We start from the raw sequence: 21,028 nt of genomic DNA, 5'->3' as shown, positions 1-21,028 counted from the left end.
AGATTCCCTGTGGCCATGCTCACAGATAGAAGATGTGTTGTGAATTTTGTTGAATATTATTGATGAACACCAAGAGAATAACCCAATTTTTGTACTTGTCACACAGGTTTAGAGATTTCTGGTGGTGCTAAAAGGGTGAATTCCCATAATTCTGTGAGAATTCTAGATCAGTAACTTGATTTTTCTGAATAAACATACAAACTTCTGTAAATTATAACTTGTAAGTATTTATAACATATTTCATATACTAAAAGATCAACTGGTTTTAACATATCCCTCATCTGATGATCAGCGGAGCAGTGGGACTCTGCCGAAATAAGCAGGCCTAGTACCCATTCATATCCATGAAGTGGAACTGCTTATAGAGCTGAAGGAACATACCATGAGAGGACAGGAAGTTTAAACCAATGGCAACTTCTCACCATCTTTAGCTCCGAATGTAACCAGCTGGGATTTTGTGGCTGTCTGAGATGAACCAGGACCACTGAGAAGATCTGTACACTTCAAATCACCTTGAGTATTATGAAAATAGGCAGGATGGTCAATGTGCAAACATGAGGAAATCTGCAGACGCTGGAAATTCAAACAACACACACAAAATGTTGGTGGAACACAGCAGACAAGGCAGCATCTATAGGGAGAAGAACTGTTGATATTTTGGAAGGGTCTCAGCCCAAAACGTTGACAGCGCTTCTTCCTATAGATGCTGCCTGGCCTGCTGTGTTTCACCAGCATTTTGAGGATGGTCAAAACTACCTTTCTTTTGTTCAAGAAAGGTAATAGGAAAAACACTGGGAATTATAGACCAGTGACTTTTACATCAGCAATGGGTAAACTATTAGAGAGGATTCTTCAAGACAGTATTTACGAGCATTGTGAAGGGCAGGTTGTGCTTCAAGAGCCTGATTGACTTTTTCAGGGAACTGACAAGAGATAACATGTTCTATGTTCCAGGTGACAAACAGATTGATGAAGCTGGAGCAGTGGATGTGATGTATATGGATCTTAGTGAAGTGTTTGATAAGGTTCCCCATTGAAGGCACATTCAGAAAGTCAGGAGACATGGAATCCAGGGAATCGTGGCTGCAAGCATTTGGAATTGGCCTGCCCACTGGAGGCAGAAGACGGAGTGTATTTTGCCTGGAGGTCTGTAACTAGTGGTGTTCTGCAGGACTCTGTCCTGGGACTCCTGCTCTGATTTAGATGAGGAAGTAGGGTTAGTAAGCATGCAGATGATATAAAGGTTGGTAGTGCTGTGGATAGTGTAGAAGGTTGTCATAGGTTAAAAAGGGGAATTGAAAGGATGCAGAGCTTGGCTGAAAAGTAGCAGGTGGAGTTCAATTCAGAGAAGTGTGAAGTGATACACTTTGGAAGGTCAGCCATGGAGGAGAATAGAAGGTTTACGCCAGGATTCTTAGCAGTATGGAGGAACAAAGGGATCTTGGGGGCCATGTCAGTAGATCCCTCAAAGTTACGATTTAAGTTAAGAAGGCATTTGGTGTATTGGACTTCGTTAGTTGGGGATTGCATTCAAGAGCCGCCAAGTAATGTTGCAGCTCTAGAAAACTCTGGTGAAGAGTGCTTTTGGAGTGTTGTGTACATTTCCCATTGCCTCATTATAGGAAGAATGTGGAAGCATTGGAGAGGGTGCAGATGAGATTTACCTGGATGCTGCCTGGATTACAATATGCCTCATGAAGAAAGGCTGAGCAAACTAGGGCTTTGGAGCAAAGAAGAAAGGGAGATTATTTGATAGAGGTTCAAGAGGCATAGATCAAGTGGATAACCAGAGGCTTTTTTCCAGGGTACAAATGGACAATATGAGGGGACATAACTTTAAGGTCATTGGAGGAAAATCTAGAGGGGATGTTAGAGGTGTTTTTTATACGCAGAGTGGTGTGCCCATGGAATGCGGTAGAGACAGGGACAATTAAGAGACTATTAGATAGGTACATGGATGAAAGAAAAATAGAGTGCTATGTGAACAGCAAAGGTTAGATTGATCTTGGAATAGGTTAAAAGCTCGGCACAATATTATGGGTTGAAGGGTCTATATTGTTTTGTGTTCTATGTTTTATGTTCTATGTTATTAATCAAATGGTCCCAGTTAACTAATACACATGTGTGCCAATTTGTGAGAGTCACAAAGTGGGTCACTACCTTTAACCTTCAACAAAGTTACATTGAGATATTCCAAGGACACAACAATTCTCTGACGTGTAGCCATAAATATCAGCAAGAGTTTCCAACCAGCACATTGGTAAAAGGAACTGCATTTGATTCAGAGGCCCGAAATAGAGTGAACCCTGATTTCCAAAGCGCCTTTTGAATCCACAAGCACTTCTTCAGTGATGACTGGACTCAATAAATGTTTTTACCAGGAGCTGGAGCTGAGGCAACGCTAAGAATTTTGATGGTGGTTAGGAACATGAAAAGGCAATTCATTCAGCAAGATATAAAATAGAAATAAGGAGCAGAAAGTACTTATTGTAAACTTTAAATTTTTGTAAGAACTGTGATGGTGGGAAACCTTCAGAAACAACTATCTGAAATAAAATGAATTGCCACCTGAAGGAAAATAGATTAATAAGGTGAGCCCATGTGGATTTATTAAGGGTAGATTATTGTTGATCAATTTGATGGGAGTTTTCAGGTGAGGTAGCACATGGAACCAATGAAGGCAATACAATTGATGTGTTGTATGTGCTTTATATAGTGTGTGTGTGTTTTCAGTAGCTGCTGTTGTTTTTTTTTTAAATTTTCATTTACTGTAACAATCTGATTGATGGACTGACCATATCTTCCAGTCACTAACATTCATATGCTCATAAGTAAATATAAGCAAGGTTGAAGCATATGGTGTGAAAGGGATGTTCATAGCATGGATAGGAGGTTGTCTAAATAAATGCAATACAGTTTTATGGTGAATTGACTGGAGGAAGGCAAACAATGGTGTTTCTGAAGGATCAGTATTAGAGACATTCCTCTTTCTGATCTAGACCAACGGGTGCAAGCCACACTTTCCAAAGTAGCAGGAAAATATAACAGGTTAGAAGAATGTCTGGAATGGATAATGCCAGGGTAATGTGGAGAAATGTGAGATGCTGCATATTGGAAGCAAGAATGAGGAGAGGCAAAGTAGAATAAAGGATAGTGTCTGAAAGACCTGCAGAAATAGAGGGACCCTGAGAATTATATGTGCACAAATCACTGAAAGTGGCAGGGTGGATTGAGAAAATATTTAATAAGTGTTACAAATTTTGGAGCTTTATCATTACAGGCATACAGTACAAAAACAGGGACATTATGCTGAACTTTTATAAAATACAGGTCCAGCTCCAATTGTGTTGAATTTTATTTGCCACAATTTGGGAAGGATATGAGGGCATTAGAGAGAGAAAAGAAAAGTTACAATGATGGAGAGGTTGGGACTGTTGTCTTTGTAGAAGGGAAGGGAATTTGGTTGAAATAAATCAAATGGTAAAGAGACAGGACAGAGTGGTTATTGGTGAGCTGTACTCTTCAGTGGAAGGGTCAATGGTTAGAGATTAGAGCTACAAAGCAAATGAAAAGTGTTGTGAAGAAAAATGCTTTTACTTTTTGTGTAGCTGGAACTGGGTATCCTTTGCCTACAGATGTGCTGGAGGCAGGTTCCATTGTGGCCTTTGAAAGGAATTGCATAAATATAAATTGAGGTAAAAATTGTAGGTTTACAGGGAAAGGGCAGGAGGGTGGAATTAGAAGGCTGCACTGATAGAGAGGTACCATGAACATGATAGGCTGAATGGCCTCCTTCCCTGCTATAAGCATTCCATAACTCCAATAAATAAAGTCCAGATAAATGAGTCATAGGTCCACCATAAAACTGGAGATTTTCCCTGTAGTTTAAAGCTGGTTTATTTTACACCTTCTACAATATTGATTTTGCAAAGATTTATAAAGTTCATCTTTGTTTGAGCATGATTATTAGGGGTGTTAGTGGCACTGCAGTTAGTTAGTCATGGGCTGCATGCTCCTAAATATCCAAGTGTAAATACGAGACCAACATCAAGGGGATATAAAACTAACAACCAAAGTAAATAAAGAGCTGCAGGCAGAGTTTGGACCTTCATTATAGAGTTTATAGGGAGTTTTGCTGAGTGAAACATTCAACTACTTATAAATTTGATCTAGAAATTAAATTTTCATTAATGGAAATTTTAATCTGCACACATCAGAGTTCATTCATCCAAATTCTGGTGACCACTATACGTTTCAATTTGTTCAGCACATAAACAAGCAAGGCAATCCTATTCAAAATGAAAAATGTACGTACAGAATTTAGCCATTTTATTAAGAGACTGTTGAATGGATTTATTGATTTTTAGATGCTGACCTTTAATCTTAATTCATTTATATGTTCACTAGAGCAAGGAGCATTAATACTCGGTGATGAGGCAGCTTTTCTGCTTCACCATCTGCTGGCAGCACTGGATGCTCGGTTTATGAGAAGCCTCTTTGCTCTGTCTCAACCGTGGCATTGCAGTTATTACCGCAGCCATTTTCTGCTTCGTGAAGCGGTAGATGAGATTGTCATGTTAAATGGTCAGTACATCATGCCACTGAGATTGCTTTTTTCATCCTGTGTGTCCTTCTAGCTAGAGCTCATTTCCATACTAACTAGGATATCTGGAAATAGACATGACAGGCTGCCATCCTGGGCTGGGTTTGAACAATTCTTAGACCCATTGTTGTACTCCATCTATCATGCTCTTAGCAATGAATGGACAGCCCAGCTGCAAAAACACAGCTATCTTGCAATCGTTAATGTTCCACCTTTGCCATGCTTTCATTTGAAACTAGGTTCTCAGTTTGAACTTGACTGGACAAAACAACAGCTCCCTGAGGAAGAGCCTGTAGCTGTAGTTTCACAAAGAAAGACCTTCCTCAGTTGGATGAACAATAGACCTAGACTTTGCTTTTCAGCATACCAATGATCTGCAGCAAAGTGTCCTCTAGCACAGTGGTAGGAAGGAGGTCTACGTAGATATCAGACAACTAATGGTGAAAGGAACCATGGCAGTAGGGGAATCCTCTCAACTTACTTCTCACCCACTCCTCTTTCTCTCCCTTGGTTAATGACTCACATGCCAAAACTGTTCCTACTGAAAGAGTTGGAGACAAGTCTCACTGGACAGCGAGTAGAGCTGAGCAGCCTTCTTTCTATTGTATAAGGGGGCAAAGAAGGTGCAGGCTTACAGTTACTCAAGGTTATAAACTTAGCTGATATAGACAATGCTATGTTGTTGAGATTAACTATGTCCAAAGCAGATATACAGTATGTTATCCTCGAAAATAGATCCTGCAGCGCTGTTTTATGAATCGGCATATGAACAGGAATTGATGTTATCTCTAGCAGATCAGACTGAGTGAAAGCACACTGATCAAGAGACTGGGCACGTTGTTCCACGTTCCTGGTGTCAGGTGGATAGCTTGTTATATTTCGCAAGGCTCACACTCAAACTTAAAGCCCTGCACAATGACTGCCATGGAACCAGGAGTACACTTTGCTTTCCTCACTGAAAGGAACACTCTGCTGACATCTGAAAACTTGGTAACCTTTGGAATTGGATGCTTTCTAATCAAAACTTCCAACATCCGCAGAGTAGGCTACAACTAATAGGCAGTGCTTTCTCCAACATATAGATGTTCACTCCAGGTGTGTCACTATGGGCTGCTCTCCAATTACTAAAGGTATTACGATGGCCTTGGTTTGGCCACTCAGGTGGGGGGGGGGGCTCATGGCAAAATACATATCCATCAGTGAGGAGTCTACAGGAAAACGTCATCTGATCTGCACCCTTCTGAAGTACAATTGCTCTGTATGTGCGTGCTTCTCAAAGGTGCACCACAGAGATTTGTGACTTCTCATGCTGTGACCTAGAGCCAAGCTTACAGCTTCCTTTGTCAAGGGGAAGGTATCAGTCGGTCTCTGCTTCCTGACCACTGGCCCATTCCAGGTCTATCAACGTTGATGCTTTCTGTAGCGTAAGAAATGCCACCCAGGCACCCAACTCATTAAAGAATGAGCTCATATATTTGAATTTTGGTGACAGGAAGGTAAGTTGTCAAGCAACTGTCAGTATTGCTGGCAGGCTTCTTCACATGATTTCAACCTTTAGACACAGAACTGACTAACCCTGAATCACAATGGCCTGGCTCCCTACTATCTCAACTCCTCTGTGGTTTTTGCATATGGTTGGTGATTGCACTAGTGGGACCATCACAATAATCAGGGCATGCCAGGCATTCTGAGAAGCAATATATACTGCTGGTGATAAATCTATAAGGTAATGAAAGGACCTTCTAAATGTTGAACTGCAATCCAAGTATGGATTGTAATCTCACAGCAGCTGTACCTCCTCACTACAAATGAGTAATGAAGCAACAATGAGTAACCCAAAGTTAGAGGTGAAAATCACCATGATTTCGTGCCAGTAGAGTGATTAACATGAGAAGCTGTCTCTCCAGAGGGGTTTGCGTGTACAGAACTGAATATGCTGAAGTGAATTGAAAGCAAAGGGATCTAGTGCTTTCCCACCATATATGACGAATAAACTCTTTCTGGGCTTCCAGCTGGGTACAGGTATCACCTGAAATAAAACTAGAAGAAAAGAATTTTAACAGAGATGAAAGTCTCAAAGTAAAAACTAGAATTTGATTGTAAACAAGGTGGGAGAGTGGAAACCTGATTGGATGAGGAGTAACTAATCAGGAGCCATGGACTACAGGGGTATAAATACCACCAGATTAGACATGCCCAGGCATCAACTCCGAAGAAGATGGGAAAGTTTTTCATCGAAACATTGGTTATAATTGACACCTCTACCCTGCTGGAAGCCCAAGAAGAGTTTATTCGTGAATTGAAAGAGTTGTTAAAAGACCATAAGATATAGGAACAGAAGTAGGTCATTCAGTCCATCGAATCTGTTCCACCATTCAATCATGGACTGATCCAAATCTTCCAATCATCCCCACTCCCTACCTTCACCCCATACCCTTTGATGCCCTGGCTAATCAAGAACCTATCTATCTCTGCCTTAAATGCACCCAATGACTTGGCCTCCATAGCCACTCGTGGCAACAAATTCCACAGATTTACCACCCCCTGACTAAAATAATTTCTCCACATCTCAGTTCTAAATGGAAGTCCTTCAATCCTGAAGTCATGCCCTCTTGTCCTGGACTCCCGTACCATGGGAAATAACTTTGCCATATCTAATCTGTTCAGGCCTTTTAACATTTGGAATGTTTCTATGAGATCCCCCGTCATTCTCTTAAAGTCCAGAGAAGACAGCCCAAGAGCTGCCAGATGTTCCTCTTATGGTAACCCTTTCATATTGGATCTGCTTAGGCATAAGTCACCAATTTCACTGGTTTAACCACATCCACACTCAAACGCCCCATATACAAGATAATCTTGTTTGATGGGTCGAAATGGATTCAAATACTAGTTGACTAAAATAATGACTAATTCACCACGTACATGCTATCATTAACTCCTTACTTCTTCATTTCACAAAGAAGTTAGACTAGTTCCTCCTGCAATTTTTTTCCTCCTTTGCAACTTACTGCATATGCATTGTGGATTTGCACATGCGGCATTGTGTTTTCTGTAAAAAAACCCTTACTTGAATTTAAATGTCTCTCCCAATTCTGCAGCATTTCCAGGTGTGATCTCAAAGATTCCACTGAAAGAGTAAGGGTGGCCTCCGTAGGCATACTCTGGCAAAGAGAACAGAGAAAAGGCCACTTTAGTAAGGCTCAGCAACCCACAGTGATGAGACTCCTCAACATACATTCACTAAGCACACGGTTTGATGGAAGCTAAGTGCTCCACTCCACTCCTGAAATTTCCTCCTGTGCCACAATAAAGCAATGGGAAGTCAAAGGAGTTTAGCATTTTGGATAAAGAGAAATGTAAATACTTAGCAGGGAACATAAACGAGAAGCAAAGCTGAAAGTAAATTTACTATTGAAGTACATATTTGTCACTGTATAAAACCCTGAAATCCATTTTCTTGCAGTAAATACAAAGAAATAGCAAAAAATCAAACAAAATAATAATAATAAACAAATAAGCAATAAATATCTAGAACATGGGATGAAGAGTCCTTGTAAATCTGTCTAAAAGTTGTGTAAACAGCTCAGTGTTGGGGTGAGAAAAGTTATCTGTTCTGGTTCAAGACCTGATGGTTGAGGGGTAGTAACTGTTCCTGACTCTGGTGGTGTGAGTACTGAGGCTCCTGTACCCTCTTCCTGTGAGAAGACAGCATGGCCTTGTTTTGGTTTGTAACTCCAAAGCATAAAATTACCTAATCAGATGAAAAGCAAGGAAGTCTGGAATGCAAGTCTAACTTTATTTTTATTTAAAGTGAGGCATGCACGTACAACATGTTGGTGTGATGACATACCATTCACATACTTCATGAATATAACCATAATGAGTTATTTAAACTAGCAATACATTTACAATATTACTCAAATATTACTGATATATTGAATACATAACAGTCCAGGATGGTGAAGGTCTCTGATTGTGGAAATTACTTTCCCACAACAGCGTTCCATATTGATGTGCTCAATGGTGGGGATGACTTTACCTAAGATAGATGGAGCTGTATACACTAATTTTGTTGGCTTTTCTGATAAATGACAGTGGTGTTTCTATACTAGGCCATGATGCAACTGCACCATGCATCTATAGAAGACTGTCAAAGTTTTAGATGACATGCCAAATCTTCACAAACTTCTAAGGAAGTAGAGGCGTTGCTGTACTATCTTTGTAATGGAATTTACATGCTAGATCCAGGACACCAAGGAACTTAAAGTTGCTGACTCTGTCCAGCTCTGATCCCACAATGAGCATTGCCTTGTGAACCTTGAGTTTCCTCCTCCAGGAATTAATAACCAGCTCCTTGGTCTCGCTAACATTGAGTGTAAGGTTTTTTTTTGTGGCACCACTCAGCCAGGTTTTCAACCTCTCTCCAATATGCTGATTCTTCATCACCTCTGATTTGGCCAGTAACAGTGGTGTCATCAGTAAACTTAAATATGGCATTGGAGCTGTGCTTAGCCTCACAGTCGTAAGTATAAAACAAGTAGGGTAGGGGACAAAGCACACAGCCAAACTGACTGAGGTCTGTAAGGGAGGAAATCGAGGATCCAGTTGCACAAAGAGGTACTGAGGCCAAGGTCTTGGAGCTTATTGATTAGTTTTGATGGGATGAAAGTATTGAATGCTGAGCTGTAGTCACTGTTGAGCATCCTGATGTATATACCTTCTCTGTCTGAATGTTCCAAGGTTTCGTGAAGAGCCAATGAAATGGCATCTGCTGTTGACTGGTTGAGGTGTTAGGCAAATTGGAGAAATTCCGAGTCAATCCTCAGGCAGATCGTGTCTCAAAGCTCTTCATCATAGAGGATGTATATCCTACTGGATGATAGTCTTTGAGGCAATTTATCACTTTCTTCTTAGGCACCAACTGCTAAAGCGAGAGTTTAAAGATATTAGTGAACACTCTAGCCAGTTGATCGGTACACATCTTCAGTACTCAGACAGGAACGCTGGCTAGGCTGGAAACTTACCATGGCTTCACCCTCCTGAAATCACAGGTTCATAGAGGGCTGTGGGAGCCTATGGAGGTGCCCCCATATTTTGACAGTTAAAGTGAGCATAAAAGGCATTGAGCTCATCTGGGGACAAATCCTTGTTGTCACTATATCAATTGGTTTCACTTCGTAGGAGGTGATAGCACTCAAGCCCTATCACAGTTGTTGAACATTCTTCAATGACTTGGATTTGGTCTGGAATTGCCAATTCACACGTGAGATGGCTTTCTGGAGATTGTACCTAGCCTCTCTGTAATTTACTTGGTCAGCAGACCTGAATGCCACTGATCTGGCCCTCTGCAGATTGCAGATCTCTTTGTTTATTTAGGGCTTCTCTTTGGGCAGTAATCTCTGGATTGCTGCTGGTGGCATGCACCATAAGGGTAAACATAAGATGATTTGGCAGATGAATGCGTGGCTGAGAAACTGGTGCAGGGGACAGGAGTTCTGATTTCTGGATCATTAGGATCTCTTCTGGGGCGGGGGGGAAGGTATGACCTCTACAAAAGGGACAGGGTGTACTTGAACCCCAGAGAAACCAATATCCTTGTGGGCAGGTTTGCTAGAGCAACGGGTATGGTAGGAGGATGAGATCCAGAGTGTTAGGGCTGAGGAAGGGCAGTTGGTTTACAAACAGAGACAGTGTGTAGTGAAATTGCTAGTAAGGACAGTCACCTGATGATAGCGCAAACTTGGAGTCAATGGGATGAGTTGCAATGTAAAAGGGGGACCAAAATCAAAAAGAATGATGAATACATGACTGAGGTGTTATATTTGAATGCATGCAGTATACAAAATAAAATAGATGAACTTGTAATACAGTTACAGATTAGTGTGTATGATGTTGTGGGCATCACTGATTTGTGTCTGAAAGAAGATTATAGCTGGGAGCTTAATGTCCAAGGACACACATTACATCAAAAGGGCAGACAAGCAGGCAGAGAAGGTGGGGTGGCTCCACTGGTAAAAGCAGAGAAGGTGGGTGGCTCCACTGGTAAAAGCAGAGAAGGTGGGTGGCTCCACTGGTAAAAAGTAAAATCAAATGACTAGAAATAAGTGACATAGGGCCATAAGGTGCAGAATCATTGTGGGTTGAGCTAAGCAAACTGTAGAGGTAATAAAGACCCTAATGGGAGTTATATATAGACCTCCAAACAGTAGCAAAGATGTGGTTTACAATTTACAACTAAAGATAGAAAATGCATCTAAAAAGGCAATAGTATCATAGTCATGGGAGATTTCAATACTCAGGTAGATTGGGAAAATTAGGTTGGTGCTGGATCTCAAGAGGGGGAATTTGAAGAATGCCTAAGCTTTTTTTACAATGAGCTTTTTTAGAGCAGCTCATTGTACAGCCCACAGCTATCCAGGATTGGGTGTTGTGCAACAATCCAGAATTGATTAGAGAGCTTAAGGTAAAGGAACCCTGAGGAGGCAGTGATCATACTAGGATAGAATTTATAATATGAAATATGAGGAGAAGCTAAAGTCGGATGTTTCAGCATTACAGTGGAGGAAAGGGAATTACAGAGGTATGAGAGAGGATTTGGCCAAAATTAATTAGAAAAGAACATTGGCAGGGATGATAACAGAGCAGGAATGGCTAGACTTTCTGGAAGCAATTTGGAAAGCACAGGTGTGTGACGTGGGGCAGTGAAGCATGGAAGATTTAAAAGGAACACAGCCTTATACAGCGGGCAATATCATTTGCGGGCAGCAGAGCGAGCCAGGAACACAGTGAAGGCTTCAGGGCTTTGGCTCAACGGTCTTAGGTGGAAAAGGGCGAGGCAAGGTAGGTTTAGGTTTCAGTTTTTCTTGTTATTTGAGGAGAGGGGGAATTATGAGTGTGAGGGCAGCTTGTTGTTCTCGGTGTCGGATGTGGGAGGTCCTGGAGTCTCCTAGCCTCCCGGACATCCACATCTGCACCAGGTGTGATGAGCTGCAGCTCCTAACAGATCGTGTTAGAGAACTGGAGCTGCAGCTCGATGACCTTCGTCTGATCAGGGAGAGTGAAGAGTTGATAGAGAGGAGTTACAGGCAGGTGGTCACACCAGGGCCACAGGAGGCAGGCAAGTGGGTCACGGTTAGGAGAGGGAAGGGGAAGAGTCAGGATCTAGAGAATACCTCAGTGGCTGTACCCCTTGACAATAAGTACTCCAGTTTGAGTACTGTTGGGGGGGACAGCCTTACTGGGGGAAGGAACAATGGCCGTGGCTCCAGCCGGCCCCATAGCTCAGAAGGGTAGAGAAAGGAAGAGGAAGGCAGTAGTAATAGGGGACATGATAGTTAGGGAGTCAGATAGGCGATTCTGTGGATGCAGTCAGGAGACCTGGATGGTAGTTTGCCTCCCTGGTACCAGGGTCTGGGATGTTTCTGATTGTGTACAAGATATCCTGAAGTGGGACAGTGAGGAGCCAGAGGTCATGGTACATATAGGTACCAATGACATGGGTAGGAAAAGGGAAGAGGTCCTGAAAGGAGAATATAGGGAGTTAGGAAGGGAGTTGAGAAGAAGGACCGCAAAGGTAGTGATCTCAGGATTACTGCCTGTGCCATGCGACAGTGAGAGTAGGAATAGAGTGAGGTAGAGGACAAATGTGTGGCTGAGGGATTAGAGCAGAGGGCAGAGATTCAAGCTTCTGGATCATTGGGACCTCTTTTGTGGCAGGTGTGATCTGTACAGAAAGGACGAGTTACACTTGAATCCTAGGGGGACCAATATGCTAGTGGGGAGATTTGCTAAGGCTACTGGGGAGACTTTAAACTGGAATGGTTCAGGGGTGGGAATCAATTTGAAGAGACTAGGGGAGAGGAGTTTAGTACACAAATAGAGAAAACTAGTAGGCAATGTGTGAGGGGGGATAGGCAGGTGATAGAGAAGGGGAGCGCTCAGATCAAAGATATAGGGGAGAAGGAAGAAAAAGATAATAAAATTGTTTACACTGTTAGGGATAAACAGAGAGTAAGAAGTGGAGAATTTCTTAAATGCATCTATTTTAATGTTAGGATCATTGTAAAAAAGGTGGATGAGCTTAGAGCATGGATTGATACCTGGAAATATGATGTTGTAGCTATTAGTGGAACATGGTTGCAGGAGGGGTGTGATTGGCAACTAAATATTCCTGGATTTTGTTGCTTCCGGTGTGATAGAATTAGAGGGACAAGAGGGGGAGGTGTTGCATTGCTTGTCAGAGAAAATATTACAGCGGTGCTTTGGTAGGATAGATCAGAGGCCTAGTCTAGGGAGGCTATTTGGGTGGAAGTGAGGAATGGGAAAAGTGTAGTAACACTTATGGGGTGTATTATAGACCACCTAATGGGGAGCGAGAATTGGAGGAGCAAATTTGTAAGAAGATAGCAGATATTTGTAGTAAGCACAAGGTTGTGATTGTGGGAGATTTTAATTTTCCACACATAGACGGGGAAACCCATTCTGTAAAAGGGCTGGATGGTTTGGAGTTTGTAAAATGTGTGCAGGATAGGTTTTTTGCAGCAATACATAGAGGTACCAACTAGAGAAGGGGCAGTGTTGGATCTTCTGTTAGGGAATGAAATAGGTCAGGTGATGGAGGTATGTGTTGGGGAGCACTTCGGGTCCAGTGATCACAATGCCATTAGCTGCAATATAATTATGGAGAAGGATAGGACTGGACCCAGGGTTGAGATTTTTGATTGGAGAAAGGCTAACTTTGAGGAGATGCGAAAGGATTTAGAAGGAGTGGATTGGGACAGTTAATTTTATGGGAAGGATGCAATAGAGAAATAGAGGTCATTTTAAGGTGCAATTTTGAGGGTACAGAATCTTTACATTCCTGTTAGGTTGAAAGGAAAGGTTAAAAGTTTGAGAGAGCCATGGTTTTCAAGGGGTATTGGAAATTTGGCTTGGAAAAAGAGAGATCTCTACAATAAATAGAAAATGGAATAGAAAGCTCTATAATCATGAGAAAACGGTGGCGCGACGGCAGTGTGCGGTGCACGGCCACTCCAGGATGAATATCTGTTATCTGTAAGTAGGGGCCGTGCACAATCCTGATTTGATGGGGACGGACAGGAGAAGCACGGAGGAACATCTGGTGAAACTTCTGACATGCCTGTTTTGCTGCTGCTGCTACTGTGCGATCCAGAAATCTCCGGGAGGAAGGCCCTGAATCCTCAGCTTTGCTTGTTGTTTGGCAGCTTGGGCCGAGGTCGAAGCGCTCAACAGAGATGGTGCTTGGTGTTGGAGGGCTGGTCGGAGGCGCAAAGATTTTTGGACGGACTCAGAGTTGGCTGTGGTTGGAGCTCCCAGAGGCTGCATCGGGAAGCTTTACGGCGCTGGAGGTTCATGGCAGGAAGAGTTTTTCTTCCTTCTACCATCTACGTGAGATGATGGATTATCAAGGACTTTGAGACTTTTTTTTTACTGTGTCCATGGTCTGCCCTTATCAAATTACGGCATTACTTTGCACTGTTGTAACTAAATGTTATAATTATGTGGTTTTTGTAAGTTAGTCTTGGTCTGTCTTGTGTTTTTGTGATATCATACTGGAGGAACATTGTATTATTTCTTAATGCAAGCATTACTAAATGACAATAAACGAGGACTGAGTGTCCTCACAATCTAAAATATAGGCAGCATGGAGTAAATGAGGAGCTCATGGAATATAAAGAATGTAAAAAGAACCTTAAGAAAAAAATTAGAAAAGCTAAAAGAAGATAAGAGGTTGCTTTGGTGAAAATAAATCCAAAGGGTTTCTACAGTTATATTAATAGCAAAAGGATAGTGAGGGATAAAATTGGTCCCTTAGAGAATCAGAGTGGACAGCTATGTGTGGAGCCAAAAGAGATGGAGGAGATTTTGAACAATTTCTTTTCTTTGGTATTCACTAAGGAGAAGGATATTGAATTGTGTTAGGTAAGGGAAACGAGTAGGGAAGTTATGGAAACTATGATGATTAAAGAAGAGGAAGTACTGTCACTTTTAATGAATATAAAAGTGGATAAGTCTCCAGGTCCTGACAGGATATTCCCTAGGACCTTGAGGGAAGTTAGTGTAGAAATAGCAGGGGCTCTGACAGAAATATTTCAAATGTCATTAGAAATGGGGATGGTGCCGAAGGATTGGCGTATTGCTCATGTGGTTCCATTGTTTAAAAAGGGTTTTAACAGTAAACCTAGCAATTATCGGCCTGTAAGTTTGATGTCAGTGGTTGGTAAATTAATGGAAAGTATTCTTAGAGATGGTATATATAATTATCTGGATAGACAGGGTCTAATTAGGAACAGTCAACATGGATTTGTGTGTGGAAGGTCATGCTTGACAAATCTTATCGAATTTTTTGAAGAGGTTACGAGGAAAGTTGACAAGGGTAAAGCAGTGGATGTTGTCTATATGGACTTCAGTAAGGCCTTTGACAAGGTTCCACACAGAAGGTTAGTTAGGAAGGTTCAATCGTTAGGTATTAATATTGAAGTAGTAAAATGGATTCAACAGTGGCTGGACGGGAGATGCCAGAGAGTAGTGGTGGATAACTGTTTGTCAGGTTGGAGGCTGGTGACTAGTGGTGTGCCACAGGGATCTGCACTGGGTCCAATGTTGTTTGTCATATACATTAATGATCTGGATGATGGAGTGGTAAATTGGATTAGTAAGTATGCAGTTGATACTAAGATAGGTGGTGTTGTGGATAATGAAGTAGGTTTTCAAGGCTTGCAGAGAGATTTAGGCCAGTTAGAAGAGTGGGCTGAAAGATGGCAGATGGGGTTTAATGCTGATAAGTGTGAGGTGCTACATTTTGGTAGGAATAATCAAAATAGGACATAAATGGTAAATGGTAGGACATTGAGGAATGCAGTAGAACAGAGTGATCTAGGAATAATGGCGAATAGTTCCCTGAAGGTGGAATCTCATGTGGATAGGGTGCTGAAGAAAGCTTTTGGTATGCTGACCTTTATAAATCAGAGCATTGAGTATAGGAGTTGGGATGAAATGTTAAAATTGTACAAGACATTGGTGAGGCCAAATTTGGAGTATTGTGTACAGTTCTGGTCACCGAATTATAGGAAAGATGTCAACAAAATAGAGAGAGTACAGAAAAGATTTACTAGAATGTTACCTGGGTTTCAGCACCTAAGTTACAGGGAAAGGTTGAACAAGTTAGGTCTTTATTCTTTGGAGTGTAGAAGGTTGAGGGGGGACTTGATAGAGGTATTTAAGATTATGAGGGGGATAGAGTTGACATGGATAGGCTTTTTCCATTGAGAGTAGGGGAGATTCAAACAAGAGGACATGAGTTGAGAGTTAGGGGGCAAAAGTTTAAGGGTAACACGAGGGGGAATTTCTTTACTCAGAGAGTGGTAGCCGTGCGGAATGAGCTTCCAGTAGAAGTGATAGAGGCAGGTTCGGTATTGCCATTGAAAGTAAAATTGGATGGGTATATGGACAGGAAAGGAATGGAGGGTTATGGGCTGAGTGCGGGTCAGAGGAATTAGGTAAGAGTAAGTGTTCGGCACAGACCAGAAGGGCCAAGATGGCCTGTTTCCATGCTGTAATTGTTATATGGTTATATTGTGAAATTACTAGTTCATTAAGAAGATTCAATAGTAGATTACTTAAAGGGGAATTACAGTCTGAAGACCGCAGTGAAAGCATTTCAGAGTAATTATATTTAAAAGTTTTGTAAGCTGTCTGCAGGGCATTGCTGTGTTTCAGCAGAGCCATCTTCGATCAGAGTATTAAAGATTTATCATTAGAGCAATAGCATTAAGAATCAGAATCAGGTTCATGTTGTGAAATTTGTGCAGCAGCAGTACAATGCAATACCTGATAATATACAAAAATGTGAATTATAGTAAATATACAGTATATACATTTCCAAATATAAAATAGTTAAATAGTAGTGCAAAAAAATAGAAATAAAAGGGCAGTGTGATGATGTTCATGGGTCAATGTCCATTCAGAAATTGGATGTCAGACGGGAAGAATCTGTTCCTGAATCACTGAGTGTGTGTCTTCAGGTTTCTTTATCTTCTTCCTGATGGTAAGAATGAGAAGAGGGCATGTCCTATGTGGTGGTGGGGCCTTAATGATGGATGTCACCTTTTTGAGGTACCGTTCTTTGAAGATTCCTTGGATATTAGAGAGGCTAGTGTCCATGATGGAGCTACTAATTTTACAACTCTCTACAGCTTACTTTGATCCTGTGCAGAGGCCCCCCCAAAGATGACAGTCATGCAGCCAGTTTGAATGCTCTCCATGGTACATAATTGGCACACCAATCGTGAATTGGAAAGTTCTGAGTGAGGAGGCGGCGTACAGGTCCGGAAGCGAAGCTTAAAAGGAGAAAGCTTCACGGAAAATCGGCTATAACCGGCGCACCAATCATGAGTTGAAGAGCTCTGAGAGAGGAAGTGGTGCACAGGTTCAGGAGTGAAGATTAAAACGGGAAAGCTTCGCGGGAACTCGGCTATAACTGGAGCACCAATCATGAGTTGGAGAGCAGGGATGGTTCAGACATAAAAGGGAGACACTGCCTAGCGGAGTGGTCATTGATGGAGTGGTCTGAGGCAGCGTGGTAGGGCTTTGGTTCATTCAGGCTTCGGCGAGGTAAGTGGGTAAGTGGACTTCATTTTTTCTCCTTGCTTTTTTTTGGAGGAATAGAGACCATGTCTGTAGGGTTAGTACTTTGCTCTGGGTGTCAGATGTGGGAACCCTGGGAATCTTCCAGTCTCCTGGAAGGCCACATCTATGCCAGGTGCACTGAGATGCAGCTCCTGAGAGACCTGAGATGCGGCTTGATGACCTGCAGCTTATTAAGGAAAGCCAGCAGGAGCTACAGGGAGTTAGTCACCCCGAGGCTGCAGGAGTTAGATATGTGGGTGACTGTCAGGGAAGCGAAGGGAAGAGCTCAGATAGTGGAGAGCACCCCTGTGGCCATCTCCCTCAGTAATCATTATCTCATTTTGGATGCTGTTGAGGGGGGTGACCTGACAGAGGACAACCACGACGATCTGTTCTCTGGCACTGAGCCTGCTTCTGTGGTGCAGAAGGGAGAGAAGAAGATGAGGAATGTGGAGTCATATGGGATTCCATAGTGAGGGGAACAGACAGGAGGTTCTGTCAGCCTAAGAGAGATAGCCACACTGTGTGTTGCCTCCCTGGTGCCAGGGTATGGGATGTCTCGGATCTGGTGCAGAGTATTCTGAAGGGAGAGGGTGAACAGCCAGAAGTCTTGGTACCAATGACTTATGTAGAAAAATGGAGGAGGTCCTAAAGGGAGTATTCAGCGAGTTAGGTAGGAAGCTGAAAAGCAGGACCTCTAGGGTAGTAATCTCAGGATTGCTGCCTGTGCCATGTGCTAGTGAGTGCAAGAATAGCATGATCAGGCATATTAATGTGTGGCTGAGAGACTGGAGTAGGGGGCAGGGCTTCGGGTTCCTGGATCACTGGGGCCTCTCCTGAGGGAGGTACGACCTATACAAAAAGGACGGGTTACACTGAACCCAAAGGGGTCTCATATCCTAGCAGGCACATTTAATAGAGCTGTCAGGGAGGGTTTAAACTAATTTGGCAGGGGGATGGGAATCAGAGTGATAGGACTGAGGAAGTGGAAAACAGAAATAAATCAAAGATAGTGTGCGACAGAGAGGATAGGAAGGACAGACAGGAGGTGAAGCATAACCTCAGCCAGTGGGGTGAGTTACAGGGCAATAGAGGCATGGTGCAGTTAAAACAGAAAGCAACAAATACTGGACTGAAAATATTAAATTTGAATGCATGTAGGATAAGAAATAAAATGGATGATCTTGAAATTCAGCTACAGGTTGGCCAATATGACGTTGTGGCCATCTCTGAAACCTGGCTAAAGGATGGCTGCCATTGAGAGCTGAACATCCAAGGATATACGGTGTATCGGAAAGGTAGGTTAGTAGGCAGAGGGGGCGGTGTGGCTCTGTGTTTAAGAAATGATATTAAATCATTAGAAAGGGATGTCATAGGATCGGAAGGTGCAGAGTCTCTATGGGTTGTTTTAAGAAAGGACCCTAATGGCAGTTGTATACAGGCCTTCAAACAGCAGTTGGGATGTGGATTACAAATCACAGCAGGAGATAGAAAAGGTGTTTCAGAAAGACAATGTCATAATGATAGTTGGGAATTTTAACATGAAAGTGGATTGGGAAAACCGAGCCAGTACTGGACCTCAAGAGAGAGATTTTGTAGAATGTCTAAGGGGTGGCTTTTTAGAACAGCTTGTTATTGAGCCCACTAGGGGATCAGCTGTGCTGGATTGGGTGTTGTGCAATGATCCGGAGGTGATAAGAGAGCTTAACGTTAAGGAACCCTTAGGGAACAGTGATCACATTATGATCGAGTTTGTTTTGAAGTTTGAGAAGAAGATACTAAATTCCAATGTGTTGGTACTTCAGTGGAATAAAGAAAATTACAATGGCATGAGAGGAGAACTAGCCAAGGTTGACTGGAAAGGGAGACTAGCAGGAAGGATAGCAGAGCAGCAATGGCTGGAGTTTCTGCAAAAAATGAGGGAAGTGCAAAAACAGATATATTCCAAATAAAAAGAAATTTTCAAATGGAAGAAGGACACTACCATGGCTGACAAGTGAAGTCAGAGCCAAAGTAAAAGCAAAAGAGAGGGCATACAAGGAATCCAGAGCTAGTGGGAAGATAGGGAAGCTTTTAAAAACTTGCAGAAGGAAACTAAGAAGGTCATTAGAAAGGAAAAGATCAATTATGAAAGGAAGCTGGTGACTAATATCAAAGAAGATACGAAAAGATTTTTTAAGTACTGCATAAAAAAGGGTGAAAGAGAGTTGAGTTAGATATAGGACCAGTAGAAAATGATGCTGGAGATATTGTATTGAGAGATGCAGAGATGGCAGAGGAAGTGAAGGGGTATTTTGCATCAGTCTTCACAGTGGAAGACATCTGCAGTATACTGGACATTCAAGAGTGTCAGGGAGGTGAAGTATGTGCAATGAAAATTATGACTGAGAAGGTGCTCAGGAAGCTTACATTGCACAGAGCGACTGAGGAGAACCCATGTACAGGCACAGAGATTGAGTTGGGGATGCTGGCGCAGACGTAAACGTTGACTAGCAAACAGGAGGAATCTTGACACGGAGCTCTGATATGGAGTCTTGACACGGAGACGGGGTTTTCATGGAATATCTTAAAACTGGAGCTGAACTTAGAACTAATGGTTCTAAGTGGTCAGGAAACAAAGTTATCACATGGTAATAGACCAATGAACCGGCAACTAGTGGTGTGATGCCGGGATTCTTATACTGCAGTTCCAGTAAATGGGAAATTAAATGGTCAGAATCAAGGCATAATCAAAGTAAATTAGGAGCAAGATAGGGAATTAATGATCGGGACCATGGCAGCTTAATGGTCTGAGGGTGGATAAATCTCCTGGACCTGATGGAATGCACCCTCGGGTTCTGAAGGAAGTAATCAGAGAGATTGCAGAGGCATTAACAATGATCTTTCAAGAATTGATAGATTCTGGCATTGTATCGGATGACTGGAACATTGCAAATGTTACTCCGCTATGTAAGAAGGGTGGGAGGCAGCAGAAAGGAAACTATAGACCTGTTAGCCTGACATCAGTGGTTGGGAAGTTGCTGGAATCCATTGTTAGGGATGAGATTAAGGAGTACTTGGAGGTAGATGACAAGATAGGCCAAAGCCAGCATGGTTTCCTGAAAGGAAAATCCTGCCTGACTAACTTTCTGCAATTTTTTGAGGAAATTACTAGCAGGGTAGACAAAGGAGATGCAGTCGATGAAGTGTACTTGGATTTTCAGAAGGCCTTTGACAAGGTGCCATACAAGAGGATGCTTAGCAAGTTAAGATCCCATGGAATTACTGGGGAGTTATAACTATGGGTGGAGCATTGACTAATCAGCAGAAAACAGAAAGTGGGAATACAGGGATCCTATTTTGGCTGGCTGCCGGTTACCAGTGGAGTTCCACAGGGATCGGTGTTGGGACCGCTGCTTTTTACGATGTATGTTAATGATTTTGGACTATGGAATTAATGGACTCGTGGCTAAATTTGCCGATGATAGAAAGAAAGGTGGAGGAGTGGGTAGTGTTGAGGAAACAGAGAGCCTGCAGAGAGACTTAGAAAGTTTAGGGGAATGGGCAAAGAAATGGCAAATGAAATACAATGTTAGAAAGTATATGGTCATGCACGTTGGTGAAAGAAATAAATGGACAGACTATTACTTAGATGGGGAGAGAATTCAAAATGCAGAGATGCAAAGGGACTTGGGTGTCCTTGTGCAGGATACCCTAAAGGTTAACCTCCAGGTTGAGTTGGTGGTGAAGAAGGCAAATGCAAAGTTGGCATTTATTTCTAGAGTTATAGAATATAAG

At 42.3% G+C, this 21,028-nt stretch overlaps 1 protein-coding gene across 1 annotated transcript in view; it reads right to left on the bottom strand.

Annotated features, from left to right (window-relative positions):
- LOC132405444 (deubiquitinase DESI2) overlaps positions 1–21,028 on the bottom strand; it is a 295,857-nt gene that overhangs the window by 31,562 nt on the left and 243,267 nt on the right. The window contains exon 5 of the mRNA XM_059990250.1: positions 7,671–7,764. Coding sequence (XP_059846233.1) covers positions 7,671–7,764 — 94 coding nt within the window. The remainder of the gene's footprint in view (positions 1–7,670; positions 7,765–21,028) is intronic.

This window comes from Hypanus sabinus, chromosome 2 (genome assembly GCF_030144855.1).
Source record: "Hypanus sabinus isolate sHypSab1 chromosome 2, sHypSab1.hap1, whole genome shotgun sequence".
Lineage (NCBI taxonomy): Eukaryota > Metazoa > Chordata > Chondrichthyes > Myliobatiformes > Dasyatidae > Hypanus > Hypanus sabinus.
This window is presented reverse-complemented; position numbering and strand designations above follow the sequence as displayed.